Source organism: Electrophorus electricus, chromosome 11, assembly GCF_013358815.1.
Source record: "Electrophorus electricus isolate fEleEle1 chromosome 11, fEleEle1.pri, whole genome shotgun sequence".
In the NCBI taxonomy this organism is placed as follows: domain Eukaryota; kingdom Metazoa; phylum Chordata; class Actinopteri; order Gymnotiformes; family Gymnotidae; genus Electrophorus; species Electrophorus electricus.
In genome coordinates, this window is record NC_049545.1 from 9951357 (window position 1) to 9975242 (window position 23886).

Consider the following 23886-nt stretch of genomic DNA (forward strand, 5'->3'; position numbering starts at 1 on the left):
TAGACAGAAGTGAGCAACATCACCTCACAAAGTCTAGTCAGCCCTTACAACAAAAGAGCAGCATTTCAAAGAGAAGAAACACTAGATAAGGGACATATCACACAATCCACACTACACCCCATTAACTAAGACGAGTGCACTTCAGCAGGGATGCAATGGACCTACTGCAAAATCTCAGCGAACTGATCCCAGGAGAAGTGACAAATATAATGGTGGTGAAGTGGGTTGTGGTGGAATGAAGGCTCTGGGTGGGGTGGGGACATGGTGGGGCAAGGCTGGGGTTGGGAAGGGACCGCTGACCTTGTTTGATCTCCTCTGCGGTGCGGTCGATCAGGACATACAGGGACCAGACCACGCACGTGATGGCAATGACATGGAAAGTGACAGAGCACATGATCTTCCTCCTCTCGCTGGCCGTCATCTGCAGCTTCTCCCACTACACAGAAAGATGGGGGCAGAGTGCATTAGCTCAGGTCTGGTGCATTTTAATAGAAGCAAAAACACCTAAGCCCATTTACATACACAGAAGGTAGAAAACAAGTAATGATGGGACTTTATTTCAGACAAGTGTATAATGACAACAGCCAGTATTTACCTGTACATTGATGGCATAACAAAAAAGGGATTCGATCACAACCTACTCATTCTGTCTCACCAGCTGCACTGTCTTGTGTTGCAGATTACAGACACAGTGAAGCCATCTTAAACACCTGCACTCACCTGGCCTTTCCGCTCTTAAACCCACTATAAATATTTAATGTAAATCTCTCCGCATCATGTGGGAAGAGCAGCTTCACAGCCTGTCTCTTCATAAAGCTACAAGCCCTGAAAACAAATGCTTACTCATAGACCCAGTGCCGAGTCTGTAGAGAACAGTCGTACAAAACAAAATGACAAAACACTGGCTAAAATTCAATTGACTGAAACTCTTGACAATCAATGCATAGTCTTCAAACTTCTGTCAAAAAGCTAAATGACTGTGTGGGCCAAAGCTTGTTGAAAGCAGAATGCATACATATTTGCATTCTTAGATCCAGTACTGTGATGTTCCTAAAAGAATCTGTTCAACACTACTCCTCCTCGTGCATCACTGCATCCATCACACATTCCTCCTTATGCATTACTGCAGGAGTTGTCTACTGTATTACTTGTAATCAGCTTTACATTTGAGAAACCAAGAGAAGGCTTGCAAATCAGTTTTGTTGAACACATCTGGACCATCAGTATTAAGAATGTGACATTTCCAGTGGGAAGGCATTTTAATACTAATGGACACTGCATTATGACATCTGTTTGCATTGCCAGTAGTTGCTATGGCAGCAGTGAAATTAGGAAAGTCAAAGAAAAAGAACTGATCTATACTCTTGGAACTTTAAATTATAACATTCATTCCATGGGGTTCTAAACATCTACTTTCTCAAATATAAACTGGTTCCTCCTCCTAAAAAGACACCTTTCTTGCATTACATAGCTGATGAAGAACCTCTTTTACATTTACTACAGTACAGTGCAGTTACTCCCCTGTAGTCTTCTTTGTGTGCGTGTGTTTGTGCATTTCAAAATTATAGTGAAGCACACAAGGTTTCAGAGAAAAAGGACTGTGCAAGCAAAGCTCTGTCCAAAACATACTGTTTCTCTGAAACCTAAAGATGTACATGTAATAAAGGTTGAAGTGTTTCCAGAGAAACAGGACATTTCCTAGCTCCTATTCCCTGAACCCCAAAGTGTTCAAAAATCACAAGAATTTACTCTGGAGGAAGGCTAAGGAAGCATTTTTGTATATTCACTAACGGTGAACTAAAAACAGGGCATATACAAGCTCAAACAAACCACCGTTTTCACACACCACTGCTGCTCTATATCAGGAGACGAAGTAGGCAGAGAGCACAGAAATGCAGCAGAACAGGAGAGTGTGCCGTCACCATGAGCTCGGCCAGCACGCCCAGCTTGGACTCCTGCTTATACCACTATCCTGACAGACACCTGGCCTTGACATGTTTTACAGGAGCCTATTAGAGACGAGAGCCCACTGCGATGTAAAGCCACCCAGGGGCTTCCAGGCCTGTCTGATGCGCTGTGCAAGAAAAGCATCACAGGAAATTTAATTAAAAAGTGAAACCAGCAGGCAATAAGAACCAATAATGGCACTGTCTGGAATTTCATTCTGTTTCCACCACTAATAAACAAACATTCAACATTTAATCATTACAGGCCTCGAAGAATAAAGCCATCCTTAGCACAGTCATTTATAGCACTCATGAAAATCTTTACAGGAAATTGAAAGCTCAGCATCCTGCAGCAAACCAAACCATTCACATCATTTTAACTGCACTGATTTTGGAAATGTTAGAATCAATTAATCTATTATAGTAATATTAAATAAAGCATGTTCTCATTTTTGGGCTACTTTCAAATGTAAAACTCTCTTCTTGTTTATAATCCTCTACTGTATTTACTGCAGTTTATTTCTAAAATATGTAAAAATGCATTCCAAAACAATGGAATCATATTTTACCAAATTATACTGAAACCTGAGATATCATGATGTATCTAATAATTTCCCTAAGAACTGTAGTCAAATTGAATCACTGTGAGAATTGTAATCAAATCAAATAATCACAATCAAATTAAAATCATGAAAATCAAACTCATTGTAATAAGCTTAAAAGAGCAGTTCAAGGCCACCCCCCCCCCCCCCCAATGTCAAATTCCTCGGTTCTTGCAAAGTGAACATTTGCACTACCGTATGCCTGACATAATTACACCAACACATTTGCACTCTCATAGCACTACAGTGAAAAATGCATGAGATAAATGTGAACAGTGCGAGGGTGCACATGACTGTACTGCAGTGGTTTGTGGGTGTGTGTTTACCTTGCGCAGCGGCTTCAGTTTTGTCTCCATGATGAACTCAAACTTGCAGAGCTCACAGCAGCGCGTGTCAGAGCTCTTGATCCACTGCTGTAGGCAGGCCTGGTGGACAAAGCGCAGGCTTCCCGTGCAGTGGCATGGCGTGATCAGCGGACTGTCCTCATCACCTTCGCAGTGACAGATCCTGCACACACACGTACACACACAGACACACACAGACACACACAGACGCACAAGCAGCATCATCAGAGCATGGCGAACATCTCACAGAAGTACAGCCTGCACTGTTCCAGCGTTCACGCACGCACACGGACACACACAGTCTCACGTACAAATAACACTCCTCCAAAGGTGAGCTGCAGAAGTGCACTGATCAGGCAAACCCTAGAAGCTTTCTGATCCAACATCTGCTTATCTGTATCCAGAAGAATGAGTTTTGAAATGCTGTGATGCAAGTCTTTACCAATATTGCCTCTGTGCATCATGCTTTTCAAACTCCAGATAAGGCGTTATGTGGTAGGAAATGAGCACGCAAGGGTGCTGGTTTTTCCTTTAGACCCAGACTCATCCTAGGCTTGGCTTAAGTTACATTGCCACTGGTGCAGGACCCCTTTCGTCTAGTTGTCCTGAATCTGAATACCCAGCATATTGGCCCGAAGCTAGATCCAGCACATAGGCCTGAGGTCCTATGGTGAGAATGATGAGGCCTCCACACAGGGGCATGTTCATCCAGCATGCAGATCAATGCTGCCAACACCCAATCTAATGTCTCCCTCCCTTCTGGACTTCTGGTATGATACTTCACTCACTTCTTTCAACAGATCAATAGAATCTGCATGAGATGCTCAACACCTCCCCATTCTGCCTTTAAATCACATGAAAGGGAGCCTCTGCAGCAGGTGAGGGCGGAGCTGGACTCGCTTGTCACTGTTGGAGGTGCTCGTTACGGGGGGCGCTGACAGGAAAGAGAATGAAAGCGGGAGGCCACCAACAAAAAGCTAAGCATCTGTGTAGTGGAAGCAGGGGATCAAAGAAGGCAACTCAGAAGACGCACACAAATACGTCCTTAGTCTCTCTCTCACACACACACACACACACACACACACACACACACACACACACACACACACACACACACACACACACACACACACACACACACACACACACACACACACACACACCCCAATTTGTGACTTGGAATCCACAGCTAACAGCTAGCTAGTTAGTTTTGACAGCAAACACCAACGTAAATGGAAGCAGTCTTCTGAGCAGGTAGCAGAGCACATGCACTGCTGAGAAATGCAACAGTTCAAAGTGAATCTCAAAGCAATTCACATCAGACTGTGCTTCAAATGGCCAGCAAGCATCACTGAAGCACTGGGAGACACTGCTTTTTTTTCCCCCTGTTTGAAAGTAGCCTTAGCTATTCTGCAAATGTGCTCACTATTCACTCCTAGAACAGTTCTTCTGTGTTTAGGAATGTTCTACTTACAGACTTGGGAATACTGCCCAACCTAGAGCCAGATTAGGAGAAAAATCACCAACCCACAGCAAGCAAATGTCTGGCTGGACCCACTCAAGTGAGGTACCGGGCTCAGCCACAGAATCGGACCAGACAGTCATCCATGTTAGATATGGCTGTTTCCTGTGCTTGTGTGTGCTGAGGGATCACTTTTCACACTGAATGAGCAGGATAATGACTATTTCCAGGTGGGCCTTATCCGAACAAGGCTTTACAAGATTAACAGACAAGGTGAACAAAAGGAAAAACAAGGCCTGTAATATGTCCTTCAGCACATGCAAAGCCCTTACAGACAGCAGAGGTTTGTACTGTACCGAGTTCAGAGTAATGGAGAGGAACAGGCCACTTAGTGGCTGACACTGATATTTGCATTCAGATGGTAGAGGACAATTCATTTCTCCACCTAATTCAGACTGCTGAGGAGTCTGCAGACTTCAGAAGACCTCGATCATGCATGTTACAGGAACGTAATGACAGCAGCGCTCAACAAATTATTGTCTGAAGTCCAGTTGCTTCTGTTCATATTGACAAGTGAGCAGTGGAGCCTTCACAACTATTCAGAACAACGCAATTGCATGTAATTTGATAAACAGACTAGTGAATGCTTTTTCACACCTGCTGTGCAGAAGAGAACACAGAGTGAATAAACATTATGTTTCAGTGAATGAATACAACAAGGGCAGTCAGAATGACAAATGAACAGCAAAGAGACTAAATAAAATCCAACAAGTGTTGCTGTTAGCTTGATTCAGAAAACAACAAAAACGCAACACACTTCAGCTTTGCCCTCCACAAAACATCAATTATGATAAGATTTGTTTTTGGGAATGCCATGCTAAAAGCTGCTGGGATTTCAGGCCTGTGAGGCTGCAATGTGCCACATCCCCACCTCATCAACTTTCCCACACAACAAACCAACCACATTTCAGACACTGCACCTTAAACCCATCATACACTGCCAGATTCTAAGATTAAACCCACTCAATCCACTTAGCACACATAAGACATCCAACCTCCTCCATCCGCTTGGGTAACTTGGGTAACAGGTACTGGGAATCATCATTAAGTCTGTGACCTCTGGATTCACTGTCTGAATAGTAGAATGGCTTAATTGGACATCACTTTTATATCCCACTGTTCAAGCTTCTTTCAGAGATCATTAAACAGGCTCGGAGCACAAACTCCTGCAGCTGAAGACATCCATACTTGATGCAACTACAAATACTCATGCAAAGACTTGAGCACAAAGAGAGTCATGTCTGTTATCCTGAAAATGTCAGCATCATACACTTAGAGCCAATAAAGTGTCACACTCACATTTTCGAAATTTCAAGTTTTCCAGTATTACTGTGATATACACTTAAATCCATTTTCTGTAAAACTGTCATTCAGAGTCAAGTTATAAATGAACTTTCCTTGTCTGGTGACATTAGACAAACAGGTGAAACGGGGACCCTTATTTATGCGTCGTCCTTTTTGGTCATGAGTGTGAACACACAGGCGCGCACACACGCACGCCTTCTCCAAGGTTCTCAACCCCAGTCATCACTATGCTGATATCAGATAGTTTCAGAGTATGTGGCCTTCTAAGGTACTGCACAAAGAAAGAAAGGAGGAAAGAAACGCAGGAAAACAGACACCTCACGTATCCCCTTAAAGAGAGCAAAAAGTATCTGATAAAAGGGAGACTCATTTTTTGCTCAAATAGAACATAAGCTGCATCCCTAAGAGACGTTCAGGCATTGCTTAACTTGCGATACTCTGAACGTTGGACTTGAAAGGCTGTGAAGGGTCCAATATAGTGGACTGTCCAATTATGGATCTGCATGGTCATGTTACAGGATGGTACCTCACCAAGCAATGGCCATGTACCATGAACACAATGTATAAAAATGTAAAGGGTTGATTAATTCATTTGACTAAAACACTTATTTTTAACAAATTATTTTTTTCCTTTTCTTTTTTTTAAACTCAAACAGAAAACATTTAACATGGCCATGCTATATGCATAAATGAATATCTGCTGAGAAAAACAAAATGGCTAAGATGGAAACTTTTTTAGAGTGCCACACTCACAGGTTTGCTGCTGGTGATGTCACTTACACAGCTCATAAGGTGCATTGCAGTGCACCGACCCCGCATCACGGATGAGTGGACACCATGGCAGTCATTTGGCTCTGCTCTCCAGGCTGAGGAACTATGACCTGTACTGTAATCAGATCTCTCCCTTCCATTTTCTCTCACCAATCCTGGCAGCGTTCTACCAATCGACAAGCTGCCACAGGATGCATAATGTGTGAGTGACTGGACTCCCTGCATGCAACCTGGCTGGCAAAACCCCACGGCAAATCACAGAAGTGCAGCCATAAGTCATGTAACTATCCAATCCACAAGAATGTAACCAGGACTATGTACTTCATCATCCTCTACCACCTTATTGCTCATTATTGAAGCTTTGATGCTTTAGCCGATCACACAGGTCTCATTTGTAGCAATTAGCAGAGGAAAAGAAAAATGTTGCAGGGTTACTAATATATGACAGCAGCACCTACACAGCACATGGGGTTTAAACAAGCCAGAGCAGCAGGGTTTTCAGGATTTTTAGGGAGGCAGGCAGGGTGATGGGTCTCTACAGACTTGGCCACACTGCTATGGGCTGGGCACATGGGTAACAAGGGGCCTGCGTAACAGAGTGAGTGCCCCACCAACCTGCAGCAATCCCCCGACAGAGAGAACGGTGAGTGGGGCCCCGTTTTTTTCCGACAGCGGCGAGGGGCCACGGTCCAGATCACCGTCGTCCTCTGGCGAGCAGAGCGGGGCGGCTCGCTCCAAGGCCCTCCGCCTCCAGTGGGCGGGGACGTCCTCGAACACCTCCTCGTCGCCCACCTCCTTGCTGCAGCCCTCGCCAGCCTCTCGGTCACCCGGCTGCAGGCTCCCCGACGTGGAGGAGCGTGGCAGGGGGAAGCCGAGACACAGCAGGTTGGAACTGCTCTGCAGCTTAGAGGTGCAACCGCACCTGTCCAGGCCCACCCCCTGGCCACCCCTGCAGACGCAGGCAGTGTGGACCAGGAGGGAGGGAGGCGGCTTGTCGTCTAGAGCCTCCCTCTGTTGCTCCGCCCCCCTGCCCAACTCACCGTCTGAGCATGTATGGTCGATGAAGTGCACGCCACTGCACAGGCTCTCCATCTTCTGGCCAACATCGTTGAGGGACCGGGAGAACCTGAGCCTGCCGGCACCGGGCCGATGGCTCACTGAAGACTTCAGCAAAGAAAGCCAATCTGCTCCAAATGTGCCTTTATTTTTGCACTTGGTGGGCGAGTCCGGACAGAGGGTTGTCATGGTGATGCTGTGCAGCACTGAGCTCTTGCTGGCTGAGTCGAGCAGAAGCACGGCGGTCTGCGCTGGCTTCTGAGACACCCGCTCCTGGGGTGGAGCGGCCACGCTACAACCACACGCCCCAGGTATGGGCCAGGGCAGGAACACAGGCCAGCAATAGGGGCCATAAGCAAGGAGAGAGAGAGAGAACCACCAGGCACAGACAAGCAGCATGCATTAGACAGCATGGAAACAGTGTACCAGCAAAAAAAGTACAGGTGAGAATTGGAAAGTGGGTGAAAAAAGACAGAAGAGTAAAGGCGGCAGGAGCCAGCCCATCAGAAAATGCAGCAAGGTCTCTACTGGCATCAAATCACACACTACCACCTCTAACCTCCCCATGTAGCTCTACAGCTATAGCTCGGTCCCAGTACCACTGAGGACATGAACAAACAAATTCGGGAGCATCTGAATGAGCAGTCTGGGGTGAGGCGGGCGAGCCGGTACCTGCAGATGTCCTGGTTCGAGGGTGTAACCGACGTCCGGGAGAAACTGCAAGGGGCGTTCACAGAAGTTGGGCTCCCTGCCTGTGAGGGGAAGGGGGGGGGGGGGGGGGGGGTTAAAAAAATAAACGACCTTCAAAACTTTCACATTTGATTTTAAAAGAAGTGAGCAGTCAAACATGCATTGCACCTGAGAGCCAAATGAGCTGTGAGGAAGTGCAACTTTTCATGTCATCTCAGTAAGTAAACAGTACTGAACATTCTGTCACAAACACCATTTTGTACTACTTAATTCAAGAGATATTTGAGAATTTAGTTCTTAAATATACACTCAGTATACCCAGGCTACACGCTGTAACTAATTACCTATCAATTCAACCTGTAACAAAACAGAGAACTTGTAGCCCAAAGCACGACAATCAATAGAGGAAGTGTGTTCACAGCTTCCCTTCATAACGAAAATCAGGGACACACACACACGCAAATGTATGCATGCAGACACATGTACGCGCACACACACACCTTTCACAGATGCTTTTGAGTTAGGCAACCCAGCCAATTAAGGCTAAGAAAAGGCAACAGCTGGTGTCGTTTAAAGAGGCGGTGAACAGGAGTGAAGTGAAGGTCAGTCAGCCTCATGTGTTTAGACCAAAGATTCGCAATGAGACGAACCAGAGAAACTGCATGACATTTCAAGTAGTCTGAGAGAACTGCCTTCACCCTGTTAACCTGCAGACTTGTGAAACAGTGGTAGGGATGACTAATCCTGTTGCAGTTTTGTTGTAAAGTGTGCCAGGAAAAGGTAAGCAAAGTCCAATTCCCAGGAAAGATTAGCATTAGCATACAGCCTTTGACTGTTGCTGCAGGAGCTATTAACAGCTCTGTCCCTTGCTTTACTCTCCAATCCCAGTCCTTTGTTTATCAGCACAACAGCTAACATTGAGATCAAATAGCTGTTAGTGTTGATATATGCTGGTGGTCCACATCAAACAAGCCAGCCACACGACATGAATATAGTGATATAAAAAGCGATGTCATTAATATGGAAAGGTTTGTTGTGTGGATATGAACTAATGTCCTAGTTTTAACTATGAGTTGCAGGTTGCTAGTGGTACCTTCTCTCTCCATGAATTAAGAGTCCATTAGTGGACCCAACACAGAACATCAGCAATGTTGTCATCTGACTGAACATAGCTCATAGATTGGACACTACAAAGTAATTAACTTACAACTTTCATTAAAAAAAAAAAAAAAAAAAGACATTTGAAAAAAATGACCAAATGTACTTCCTAATCAAACAGTGAAATTATAAGAGTTGTGTGCTTTTGTTATAATTAAAGAAACTTATAAGCATCTCATTCTTGCTCTCAGGTTGCTTTGTGATTCATTGGAGATATACTGATGTCATGTTAATTTAATAAAACTGCACAGTCCTACACTGACCTGCCTGTACGCCCTACTGTTTGTGGAAAAGAATGAGAGATGTGTCTAAACGACGTGCACGCATGTGGGTGTGTGGGTGTGTGTGTGTGTTTAGCAGTGGTGAATAAGTGCATAATTTACACTTAGTCACTCTGGCTTCCTGCAGTTCCATCCAACCCCAGTGGGGTAATCGCACTGTGTGTGTATTCAAACCTGACATGGTCTCTGCCATTTAACAGAAGGCCCCACACCCTTTCACACACCCACACCACAAGCACAAACATAAGTGACTGTGCCTAAATTGGCCCTTAATGAGACTCTAGGCAAATCTTTTGTTGCTGCCGGTGAGGGAACAACATAAATAGAAACAGAAAAGCAAAACGCAATCCAATCAATTGAATGATGGACAGAGTCTCTAAATACACTCCACAGGGAAAATCCAATGCTTCTCTCTGTCCATGCATAGGTTGGGCACTGAAAGGTTCAGCAGAAGAGCACAATCCAACTGCCTCAAAAACACACCCAATACTTTTTAAAAGTGTGTTCCAGTTATCCAGAATCTGTCATTTCAAACTATTAGGCTCTAAGACACACTGTTGCAAATGTACCACATAGGCTGTTAAAGGATTTTTGGCAGGATTTAAAAAAAAAAAAAAAAAAAAAAAAAAAGACCCTTTCACCCGTCTCAATGGTTTCTTAGGGTTAGTTGCTCTCAACAGAAGCAGGCAAATAAAGCACTGGCAATCTTTCAAAATATACCTTATAAGGTTTATTCAGGTACATACTGAATGGCCATTTAATAGACATACCTGTACTTCATGATGGGAGCTTCCCTGTATAGAAATTAGACATGTGACCATGGATCTGTTTTTGTGTAAATCCAACCGAGAATAGGAAAATTGAACAATCTTTGACTTCAAACGAGGCACGGTCATTGGTGCTAGTCAGGGCAAACCTTCTAGAGTTTTCTCATGTAGCATTTTTGAGAATATATCAAGAATGGTGTGACTGAGGAAAAACATCCAGTGACAGTATCTTGTAGACATAAAGAACTCATCAATGAAAGAGAAGGATGTCAAGACTGGTTCTGGTGAACAGGCGATGCACAGGCAAGTAAACTGCAGCTGAATACATCACTGATGCTCAAATTAATGTGTCCAAACATACAACTTGTCGTTCCTTAGCACGGGCAGGCTATAACAGCAGATTTGAGTGCCTTCGCTGTCTAAGCGAAACACAAAGGCAAGACTTCAGTGGGCAAAAAAGTGCAAAGATCAGAGCATTGAGCAGTGGAAAAACATCGCCTGATCAGATGTGTCCAGATTTCTGTTGCACCATGCTGATGAGAGGGTCAGGATTTGGCACAAGCAACAGGAATTGATGAACCCTTCCTTTCACATGTCAGTGGTTCAAATTGGTGGAGGTGGTGTAATGGTGTGAGGAATATTTTCTTGGCACACCCTGGGTCCTCAGACACCTGTGGATACATGTTTGGCCAGTAGGGCTTACCTAAGTATTACCATATGGCAGAAGGACGCTTTCACTAGGACAATACACCATACCACAATGGTTGTATAGTCATGGACTGGTTCCAGGAACATGACATTGAGTTTTCCTTGATTCCTTGGCCATTGAGTGTTCCTTGATTCACTGTCCCAAGATCTTAATCCAATAGAGGATCTCTAGGACAAGGTAGAACAGGCTGTTCAGAGCTTATCCATACCTCCATCTAAGTTGCGGCAACTGCGAGAAGCTATCCTGTCTGCATGGGCCAAGATTTCTGCAGAACAAAAATTTTTCAGCACCTTAATGAACTGGTACAGTTCTGAAGGCCAAAGAGGGTCCAAGGTTCCAAAATGAAAAATAGGGTTATGAAGTTAGAGATTTACAAGTTCTTGTATTCGGTCATCACAATCTTGAACACATGTTCCGAAACCATGAGGAAAACAGGATGTGAAACAAAAGGTTCTAGCCATCCCTTCACAGTTACTTATACACAAGACATTTACATTATAAGCAGACATCAAAAAAGCCTTTCAAATCAGAATGTGGCAGCGGGGGTGTGTCTGAGCATCATCTGCTGGATGGGGAGACAGCCCAGGTCAACCAGTGGGTTATTAAAATTTGTTAAATGTGTGTGATTAACAGCAGCCTACTTGTATGCCAACTTTTGTCCCAGAAGGTTGCCAAAGCCAGAGGGTGAGTTCCTGTAGCATATACCAAAAATAACTGCAGAAAAGAAATTTGAATGGGCATTTATTTCTTTTTTAAAAAATAAAGATTTACCCCCCTAACTAGACTTCATAGACATCATGTACTTTTTGATTGTTTACCATGAGAATACATGGCAATTTGCCACTGTATTCTGTGCTACCAAAACTTAAATGATCCTGGCAGTGGAATGTACAGATGCAAAATAAAAAGCAATCTTTGTAGGTTCTGATAGGAGCTGGCAATGATCAGATTAAGGTGGGGGTGGGGGGGTGTGGTGAGGGGATTGGTAGCAGGGGGTGTGAGGTGAAGAGGTGGGTAATGGTGAGGTTGAGGGGTGGTGTGGTGAAACTGTGAGGGGACTGTGGGTGTTTTGAGGTTGGGGGGGTATATGGTGAGGTTGAGAGAAGGGGAGAGAGGTGCAGAGAGTAGGGGAGGGTTCTTGTGAGGTGTGATGAGCGTGGGAGAGGAGGATGAGGGGTGAGGTGAGGTGAAGCGGGGGGAGGGCACAGTAAGTGAGTGCATGCTGACTGTTGGCACATGGCTGCACTTAACATTGTTTTCTGCTATTGCGCATGGCCACGTGTCTTTAGTCATTCCCAAGCCTTCCTGCTGGGCACTTCAGGAAGGTTTTCTGTACATTTGATTTTGAGAAACTGAGTGTTTAATAAATACAAAAAATGACTTACATTTAACAACAAAGCATAGTAACATAATATAAGGGCTCGGTGCACTCTAAAAAGATTGTATGAGCTGTTGTAACCAGTATCGGTTTTTACATCCAACAATTAATTGTTTAGTCTAGCCTATGCGTACTACAATTTTCTTTCCATATTAAGGCTTGCAGCAATGTTTTATTATTGTATTTTATCATAATACAAGCTTCATTTAATTTTTGCTATGTAATGCACTTTGACTTTTTTTTCTTAAAGTTGCGCTCAATCCAGTCTCTTCAGAGGCGTGTGTTCAAATCCCACCACTGCCACCAGTGTCACCGTGCTTTACAAGGGTTCGCCTAAAAAAAATTCTATTTTATAACACATGAACAGTGGCGGTGAAGTGGTGGTGAAAACAACTAACTCAGCTTTTACTTCTCAGAATCTTTTTCAGTGTCACTCTGCCAAACAGCAACCGCAAAGGGACATTCACTGCACATACACTTGCAATAACAGTTTATATACAGTGCCTTATCTAATTTAACTTAACTGATGTTTATTTAGGGCACATTGGGCTACTGGATCATGTATGGTTACATTACCAAATTTTGACAAAAGCAAAAATGAAAAGCAATGTCTGCAATGGATAATCAGACAAAAAGGAGTTTTGGTGTAACTTTCTACAGAACAGTGCCTTCTAGCTAAACTGTCTACAACATTGATGATAGCAGTCTAGAAAAAGAGATAATCAGATTTACCAGCTTATGAATTTTCACTTCTAGGCATCAGCATTGATCCTTGTATTTCAACAGTATTCTAGTTCATTGGTATTTTGGACTCTAACCTACTGTGCTGACTAGGATGTATTTTATGAGTAAATGACAAAGCTCTTTTGTAAGTCACTCTGGAAAAGAGCATATGTAACATATGTAAATGTAAACGAGTGAGTGAGGTTTTTTTTTTTTCCTGTCACATGCATGATGAGTTCAGTTTAGGTGAAGGTATATGAAGTCAATTTTTAAAATCAAATTCAAGCCAATTTAAAACCAAATCATCATACATAGGGTTGTTATAGTATGAGGGAAATAAAGAGTGCATTTAGACACCGTACAAACACCACAAGCAGCAGGCAGACAGAGGTCTGACATTCTTAACCTCTCTTTTAGAAGAATCTCAGATTGAGGGTAGAAGCTTGTCCAACAAGGACCAGTTGCAGGAAACTAGAGACAATGTAAAATGTTCAGGACATGATAGAGTGAAAACATGAAAGATCCCTGTCCTGACAGAAATACTCAATGGACCGCTGTTGGGATCCTCCAAGCTTTAAGCAGTCAAAACCTCTTCTTGCACTGTTTGTGTGTGAGCTGTAGAAATATTTTCCATCTCTCAGTCTATCTATCTATTTATCCATCTAACTATCTGCACATGCACAGCTGATGAAGGACCCCTCCCCCTCCCTCCAATTAGCAGGCCAACCCACCCACACCGATGCTTGGCATGGCATAGAGGAGACTTTCATCCACACTAAAGATCAAGGCCTGCTTCCCCCATCTATTTTATGGGTATCTTCTGGTTATTTATGGCAATAATTAACAAACAGCATCCAGGGCAGTGGGTAGCAACCACAGGGCTGGCTGCGGAGGTTTCACGCTGGGTACAAGTAAGCAGTCAAATGTGGATTCAGCACACAGGGCTCCAAACCCAAAAAGACACTGCCCGTCAAACTGAGTAAGTGCCAGGGCTGATTCAGTGTCCGTCCACCATGCATCCTCACCTCTGCCCGCACAGCACTGAGGGTTGCTTGGACACATAGGCTGGAGGCTGTCTGGGGCCGCCCACACTGCTCAAGAGTCCTCCCAGTACTCTGCTAGGCAGGTGACCCTGACATCTGTTAGCAGGTACAAAGCATTTATGTGCCAAGCAGCTCTTCGCAGTATAGAAGTCCAGTAAATTTGCACATAGAGAAAAAGCCAGAGTGCTTCACGTCAGGGCACAAGTAGCTGGCAGGCCTAGCCACAGTGTGACTGTGATGCTCTCCGTTCAGCCTGTCTGACGGCCAAGCCGCCCAGCAGTGCCTGGGAACACTGAAACAAGTGACCATTTATAGGAGGTGCTATTTGCACCAGATGAATGGAACACGTGTGAGAACTATTTCACGGTTGACAAGAACCTGAAAGCCATGGGAACAGAACCAAAAACTGCAGAAACATGCCTGGATTTATTTCAACTTTGAACAAACGTGTGCGTTTCAAGTGCGATCCTTTATCCGGCAAGCAGAGAATGCTAGCCAAGAGCCAGAGCCGCAGGTAACTGAAATATTTTTTGTTTATATTATATATATATATATATAGAAAAAAAAAATCACACACACACACACACACACACACACACACACACACCCCGCATGCTCATGCAAGCTAACACTTGCACACATGCATACACCCACACACAGATGTATACACATACAGACACGGATGCTCATGGAAAATAATGCGTGCACATATTAGACACAGACACACACACACACACACACACACACACACACACACTGTGTATGAATGAAAGAGGGACAGAGATTTTCATACCTTTGAAATATTACTGGATCTGCTTGCAGAATGACCCAGTGGCTTCTCAGTCTGTAGAGAGCAGGAAAGATACCATGTTACCACAGAGACCACAGAAAAGTGAAATTCTTTCATGTATACTGGCTCTATGAAAAATGACAACCTTATCTGAGTGCCTCAATAATACAACTCCATGGCATGATCAATACTACATAAAATATTAAACTCTAAGCTGTCAGATCAGATGAAATGGATAAACACATCCAAAAAAAATTCACAGAGAAACTACAACTTATGAATGACTATAATGTAGAGTGATGAAATGTTTGAGCCATTGTTATTTGCCAACAGCATGATTCTATCCTAGATCATCAGGAGCAGATGATGTTACTAATTATAGGTCTGACCAGTATAGGATGAATGTGAACAGGGGGTTTTGCTGCTGAAGAGAGTTACTTGTTCAAAGCACCGGACTGCGGCACTGAAACGTGGAAGTGCAAGGTCAGGTTGCGAACTGGCAGAGGTTTCCAGCAGGGATTTGAGGTTCTCGTCAGTGGGCCGACTTATCGGCGTTTCTCTGGCCTGCGCTCAAATCACTTTCAGGTGCTTAAGTGTAGCCATGAAGGCAAGACAGGAATGTAGTCATCACGGCACAGCACCCAGAAGCAGGCTGCAGACAGCCTTTTTTAAATGGTTCCCCTTTATAACTTTGGTACATTTTTCTACTTGAATGTCACTCATAATGTGTTTACTTTTTTTTTTTTGCATTCTGGTGCCAAATTTCAGTCATTAATCAGGCATTTATAAGCACAAAACACACATCAAGGTTAGACACACCTCAGGACCTGAGGGAAAAGAATATCAAGGGAAAAGAACTCAAAAGGTATTGCCAACTATATATTCAACCCAAAACATCCCTTTATAGCACCACACACAATGTAGTTTGTGGGATGTCAAGGGGAAAATATCCTACTGTGCTAAAATTCGCACTTGCTATGCGAAATACAGGCGGCATAATGGGTCCAAATGGCACAATTAACAAAATTAAGCTACACAGGCTAAAAGGACACATCATGGACTCAACCATGTGAGGTTGACCCGCATACCCACAGCACATGCAGTGTGTCAAAGTGCACCTTTGCTGAGTGGTTGGATTCTGACTGGGAATGACTGATTTCACTATGCCAGGCATATAATACAAAGCAATAATTACTGTTATTTGCAATTATCACATTACAGAGGCCAGTGCTGAGTCATATTGACAGCCCTGTTTAACGCAAGTCTGCCGAGCAAATTTCCACAAGCATATAAATGGACAGTAGGCACAGCAGTGATGAGTGCTTTTAATTTCTCACCATAAGACATAGGTGGGTGTTCGTTTTAGAGGAACAGACCTTTCCCATGGGCACAGATGACACAATAGATGACAATATCACAGACACCCCCCCCCCCCACCCCCATCAGGTGTCACTAACACTTTTCTATATTCTTTTTCTTGTACCATCACCCATCCTGGAGAAGCTGAATCCGACCTCTTTTCCCCCTGCCACCCAGTGGCAAGGGCACATCCATCATCCATCTCCAGAACAACCTGCCACCTGCTAACACCTGTCAAACGCTTCACCTCATTCCAACAAGACCAGCTCGAGGAGTGTGTGCACTTCCAGATGCACACACACCCACAAAAAGAAAGGTACATTCTGACCTGCATATCACAACAACCTTGACTGAACAGAGGCAATACTGATCATTTTTTGGGTAAAAACAAAACAAACCCAGCACACAATGCAACACTCATCAGGGCGGGCCTTCTATGAACAGTGGCCGAAGAATGCGACTGATGTACAGATACATCCTGTTTTGCTCAAAGTTTGGTAAATGTGTGCCCTTGACTAGACAGTGTGTTGATGTAAATGAATGTGCATTGGAGGATGGTGTAGGATTTCTTCAAAGCCTAGTGGTTTAAGAGTAAATGTCTGTGTGTGTGTGTGTGTGTGTGTGTGTGTGTGTGTGTGTGTGTGTGTGTGTGTGTGTGTGTGTGTGTGTGAGAAATCTGGTGCACAGTTTCTAAAGAAGGACATGTTCTTTATCTTTAATTACTTCACTTCACTGCTTTACACACAGCTCCTGTCCTTAGAGGTTACCATGGAGATGGCAGTGATGGGAGTGCGTTAGATCCCTGCTGGTCTCTGCTTGGTATGGAATAGAATTTCATCCACACTAGAGCTCAAGACCCACTCTCCACATTTATTTTTCTCTTCCTCACACACACACACATACACACAAATAGAAGATTAGGAGCAGTATGCTGATTAGAGGGCTCTGATTCAGCACCTTACAGGTACCAGTCATTCTGTCTTTTTAAATATATGTGCCACTGTGCTATGTGTTCTCTCAAACACATGCTGTCCTACTGCCAGTACGTGCCTCTTCGCTCCCGCTATGTGACCCTTCTCTGCCTAGGCATACACATTTGCAGGGAGTGAGGGCCTCAGCAGATGTGGTTCACCTTGGTGAAGTCTGCACTATGCAGCATGCAAAAGCAACTTACCATGGATATGAATAAGCGCTACATTGACCCTGAGGTGATTAAGAGTTGCTGGCTTCTCCCGAGACCTGAGACTCAAATGGGGATGGAATGAATGAGACAGAAGTCCAAGAGCTCCTGAGGAATAATTGCCTCTTTGGTCTAATGACTTCAGCAGAGGTGAATACAGTAGAGCGTGCGACCACGATGCCTGGTATTCCATATTCATTTTTGTGATGCTTGGAGAGAAAATAATTGCTTTTTGGTATTTCTTTAATTGCCTAATATGTCTTTCATTTGCTCCAACACACTCTTGGATCTGGTATGTGCATAGTTGGGGCTGCAGTGGGGTGAGCCGATGACTGTTGCAGTGAAATGAGAGGAGGCAGGAGGAGTATCTGGTCCAGATGGGCCCAGTGGCCCGGCCAAGAGCAAGTCGGCTGTGATTGCATCGAGCCTGCCTTCATAGCATCCAAAACCCATGGGAGCTTTTGTATTAGCCAACCTTCAGGGATGCAGAGAATATGCTTAAATATCTACTTGGACAATTCCCCCAGCAGTGCTCCTGCCAGTTTAGCTGAATCTTTAGGTGTTGTTAGGCACTAACTAATCTTAACTAGGAAGACCCCATTAGAAAACACTTTTTGGAATATTAATTGTTCTACACCAATGGCCTCTTCACTGTATGATGGCTTTAGAGAGACATTATTGGCCATACTCTCTGTACCCAAATATTAACAGAATGTTGCACCACTAAACAAATCGGGATGCTTCAGACTGCAGGGTGAAGGCAAGGTGACTAACCAGCCATTGAGCCTGCTGCTCAGGCCGGACCTGTGAGCAGACTAACATAGTAACGAGCACGGCTCCAGGGTTGCCATGAGCACACTGCTGCTGGAATGAGGCAGAGCGCCTGGGCAGCATAATGGCAACATGATGATTAGAGGAGCGCAGGGGGCCAAGGCAGACATGAGGGCTACACACCCCCGCCCTGAAGTAGTGCCTGCTGCACACATCCTAATCCAGAGGAGAGGAACGAGGCTGGATAATATCCTTCTGGATTAATGCACACAGTAATGTTTCAAATGCTTTGGCATCTTTGTGTCTTCAGATAACAAGAACAGGTAGCAATTAGCCTCAACCGCATTGCATTCCTGACTACATTGTGCTAGAATTCATGTTAGCAACAGCTTATAATGCTAGGAACCGCACAATGCCTGAAACTCTGAAGAACCTCTGGCCTGATAAAAATTCAGGAAGAGCAGCAATGCACCTAGTCAACTCGGCACTCCCACTCCCGTGTTCTCCTACAGTGTGATCGGATGTCCCTTCGCATACAGGGGCAGATAGGACGCAGTGACTCAGAAACCAGAGTCCTCGCATCACGGCTGAGTCTCCACTGGGCAGGTTTGTTTACAGACTCAGACGATCGCATTGCAGAGCCACAGAAGACACTCCATCATCCAGCAGGATAATTAAATATCCACAAGAGCTGGGGAGAGCGAGAGCCCATCAAAGGCCACACTGACTCAATACCTGCCACTGGTACATTGGACCAAGAGGGTTCCTTGATGTGCTGTGAAAATGTGCAATTTCTCCAAGTTAACATCCTGGTGTTGTAGCTCTTGAAGTAGTTTCTCTAGCTTGATGCAATTTGTTGGGAATTTAAAGATAGGCCCACACCAGGGGTGAAGACTTTCTTAAAATACTCGCTCTGCCAAGTTAAGGATAGTGGTGCTATAAGAGTAACATTTCTCCAAAGTATTCTAGCTGCTGTAAAAAGCTGTGGGTATTCCTGTGGTTTGTCAAGAGCATCATTATCAAAGGACAAGAACGTGGGGTCCACACTGCTTGAAGCAGAACCAGTAGACTTACTGGTTCTACTTGATCATTTTAGTCAGTTAAAGTTTTTTTTTTTTTTCCAAAGTATAGGCGTGCCACTCCAGCCAAAGAATAGATGTGCCAATCAGACCAAAGTATAGGCATGCTAAGCTTCTCTCTCCCTCTCGGAGCATCTCAGAGGAGAAAGGAAAGCTGATCGATGTCTCACAAAGAAGATTGAATTATCCTGCCTGGAGAACTGGGGTTGTTTTCACCACTGACTGAGCAGCAATCACTGGCACCAACCCATCTGCACCAGCTGAGCCTGCTCCTCCTTCTTCCTCCATATAGCTCCTGTTGCGTCATCTCCCGTTGCCTCTATCTCTGTCTCCTGGAAACTGGCCGAAAACAGGAACAAGCCCCTACAGATGCCACTAGTGAGATTTTCATCCACCGAGAAAAAGAAATTTAAAAAAACCTGGAAAAAGCCCAAAATTTAGAAAAGAAACCTCCCAAATATTGCCAAAGATTTTTATGCTAGGACAAGATAGAAAAGTGAGAACATTGCTCCATTTTGCTTGTTTCAATGCTGCCCCTAATCACAGTAGCATACATCACCTAAAGTTTCTTCACATAACCATAGTGGTTGGAAACACAATTTTTTTCCCGCCAAAATTTCGTAAATGCGCATAACATTTGTGAAACATTTGGATGAAATCCCGCCTACTGTCTCAATGTCTCCCTTTCGGTATGCATGTCTCAATCACCTTTTTTCTTTTCACGCCAGCGAAGATGCCCATTATCAGTGGTGTGGTGAAAAGACAACCAAGAAGAATAAGAGGAATACGGACAAGCTCCTAGCTGCTCAAAAAGGTAAGAAACAAAATGGTTTCAGACACTTTGAGAACAAAGAGCTCAGAGGGAGGTACACACAGTTCAGCCATTGTGCCATTGTGTAGGCACAAACCGCAGCAGTAACAGCAAGATGACTTTCTATCCTGCCCCCCACCCCCCACCCCCCAACCTGTAAAACGGTCATATGAAATGGTTTTAGAGCAATGGAACAAGAAATACAAAAGATTCCAATGAGCTAAATTCGTACACATTAATGGCCTCCTCTGAGGGTTATTGTTTCGAACATTGAGTGGCTTTGTCTGCTAAATAGGCTTCTAATGTATGAGTAGAAGAAATACGCACTTGTAAATCAAAAACCAAATGTATAGACCAATCTGTACTCTGTATAAACGTCAATGACAGGATGTGTGTGAAGAATGCACCATACTCACCATGTTTAACACCATGTGTGCTTAATATAAAAGACTTCTCATCTTCAGAAGCACCCACAGAAGGGAAACTGAGGTATTATTCTGATCGACTAAATTGAAAGACACTCGCTGAGAAATCAACAAAAGCCCAGCAGCCTTTTTAAATGATGATCAATTCTTTTTTTTTCTTTTTTTTCCCATTCCACTACCCAGCTTTCAAACACACAATGGCACTGGCATACCTTTACCTGTAAAGGGCCATCCTCCCAACCCAGAACTGGCTCCAACCACTGAACCACACAGTTACAAAGTTCATGAAAATACAAACCAGCATAACATATGCAAATGTTTTATGCATGAGATTTTAAAAGGATGGCGTAGTGCCACAGAGAACTCATTTCAGCTCCAGATCGGACACCAAACCCCACTGACTTGTTGTCCAAGAGCTGCAGAAGCAGCAGACGAGTCTTTCCTAAACCATGACACTGTGCCCTTATGCAAAGCTACCCCACCCTTTCCTTCCCTCATTACAGAACCGTGGAGAACAGCTGGTGTTTTCTAATCTCACCAGTATGGTTACCAGCACTCTGAGTGCAAAATGGGCCCTGTACATTTCAGCCAAACTTCATAGTGGTGAGATCTAGAGGCCCGAGGTGCAAGGCAGGCACATCAAAGCCAGGCACTTCAAAGAATCCAGCTATGCAAAATACAACACAGGAACACAGCATTTCTCCTGGTATCTCAGGTCTGCTGAAGGAAATGATCAGTGAAGATGTAAGAGCTTCCAGAGCATGCTACTGGGACAGTTGCTTCAACAAAGCCTTCCCCCCCCCCCCCCCTTTTTCTTTGTTTTGTTTTTTTTAAACAGAGCAAGAGGGAACGAGAGAGAGAGAGAGAGAGAGAGAGAGAGAGACAGACAGACATACAGACTGCCTGAATATCCAAAACACATCATAGTCAAAGTTAATATTGTTTCTCTACAGCAGCTTTGCTGGTATTGTTTAACTAGCTTAGAATTTTTTTTGTCCCAGATGTGGTGAGACGCACCTCAGATCCCATATAGTAACAAAAAAGCAACGAAGACACAGCAACATTGCTTCCTGACAGGCATGCAGATATGATCTAAGCTGACATGATCTGAGCTGGTGGATCGTAGGATTTCACATGGAGCAAGTCACAGAGCAGTCACTAAACAACTCAGCATGGCTCAGGCTGATCTCAGCATGCATTCTCCCCCAATCAGGAATAAGGGAATATCCTTCAGCATAGCTTAATCAGTGGCTAGACATGTCTGCTAGATCACTTTTCAAAGAGCTACAATGCTTGGGAAGAAACAGGTCCCTGTTACACCCTATTTCACTACAAGCGACCACAGCAGAACGACACACAATTGCACAAAAGAGGACATCACTCTGCAAACGAATTAGGGATTAGAGGCTGCATTCACGATGAACACATGGCATTCCTCTGCTGCTCCTGAGAGCCGCCCGACACGGAGATGGGTCACACCACAGAGGATTCACAGTTCTGTTTGGAAAACTCAGTGTTTTGTAATGGAAGATTTATTTCTTTACAGTGTTCTGTTGTATACCTAATTGCTAGAACACTCAAAATCCCAGGCGCATGTTGAAAATATCAACCTTGTTTAAATTCAATTTTGGCGTGCAAACATTTTTTGTGGGGGTGTGTGTGTGAGGGTTTGTTTTAATGGCAGTCTTGGACACTGTTGTGGTGCACAGTCTGAGCACTTTGCTGATGTACCACAGATAAATTATTTTTATTTCAGGCATTGAAATGGATCCCCATAGAATCCCTTTTTTTTCGTAACATATATTCTTCTAAATATGAGTGTAACACTGGCTCGAGTGCCGCAGGGCGTGGTACAGAATGCGCAGACTCCCTCGATGGTGACAGTGATGTTTATTAACACACAACGCAGACATTAACGGTGACACATGTAACATTTACGAGTAACATGACTGTACACTTAACATGTAACAAAGCTAACTGACATGCAACAGAAGACGATACAAACAGGCATAACAGCTACACAGATGTTTCAACAACATTACAGGGCGACAATGACCAATGGGGGGGGATCATACACTGACAGGGGTTTAAGTAGACCGACTAACATTTAACATTAATCCCTGCCCAGGTGTACGCAATCCCCGTGGAAGGGGAGTGGTTACAAATGCCACTTTCCTGCACGCGGCGGGCCACACCATGTGACTTGTGGTGGTGGAGCGTTCCATGACAATTAGTCCAGGGTGCATCATACTTGCAGCAGGTGGCACATGGAAATCTCTAGAAAAGGGGGGGGGGGGGATCATAATGTTGTCTTCAGTTGCCCCAAGACAGATGAGTGATCCTGAATGAACAGGACATGCACTCCTGTAATCAATTTAATACAGTGTTCAGAATCAATCTATTACTGATTACACAATTGCATCTTAATCAAAGGTCCACACAGCCTTAGATTTGGCAGCCTCTTACTGAACATACTGAAATACACTACAGTCCTAAGAACGATTCCTGTACAATTCAGCTATCTTTATTAGAGAGAAAGCAAAGTGACCTATAGACTATTATCTGACTTGCTAATCTCTGTAGACAGAGACAGGAAGGGAAGGAAAAGCTGAGATGTTTTGGGTCACATCTTCGTGCATCTCAGTGGTTTACAGTGTGCAAGAATCTGCTTCCAGGCATCCGAAATACAATATCCTTCATCCTCCTAAGGAAAACCACTTCTGCAGCTCACAGATACATAAACAAATGCCATAAAAGTTCTACTCACTTCTCCATTTATGATGATCAAAATGTGAGCATTCAATATGATCAGTGTGTGCTGTGGGAAAATACTGAAGGAAGCATGACTATCCTGAGACTGAGATGCAGAAGGTTCCTGCTCACTCATCGCACAGGAACCTCATCCCCTCCAAGTCACATTTCAGATTTCCTCAATATTTGGATTCAGAAAAGTGGAAGGCAAGTGGAGGCTAGTTTGTGCAAGAGTGATGTCAACTTGACTACTGTGGTTCAAAACAAAATCCTGACCCAGGCGAGCAAATTCCATCCAGCTCAGCCTACTGGGGAGCCCAGAAACCTCTGTGCTGAGGAGGAGGAAATGACTCCTGTTTCAAGAGCAGGAAGACAAACTCATCACCATCACAATTCCCCTCCCTCCTTTTTTCTGTCTTGCTCTC

General features: G+C 44.1%; 1 protein-coding gene across 1 annotated transcript in view; it reads right to left on the reverse strand.

Annotated features, from left to right (window-relative positions):
• march8 (membrane-associated ring finger (C3HC4) 8) overlaps positions 1-23886 on the reverse strand; it is a 59812-nt gene that overhangs the window by 5013 nt on the left and 30913 nt on the right. Inside the window, 6 exon segments of the mRNA XM_035531612.1 lie at positions 301-436; positions 2875-3055; positions 7106-7152; positions 7154-7913; positions 8219-8298; positions 15089-15139. Coding sequence (XP_035387505.1) covers positions 301-436; positions 2875-3055; positions 7106-7152; positions 7154-7913; positions 8219-8298; positions 15089-15139 — 1255 coding nt within the window.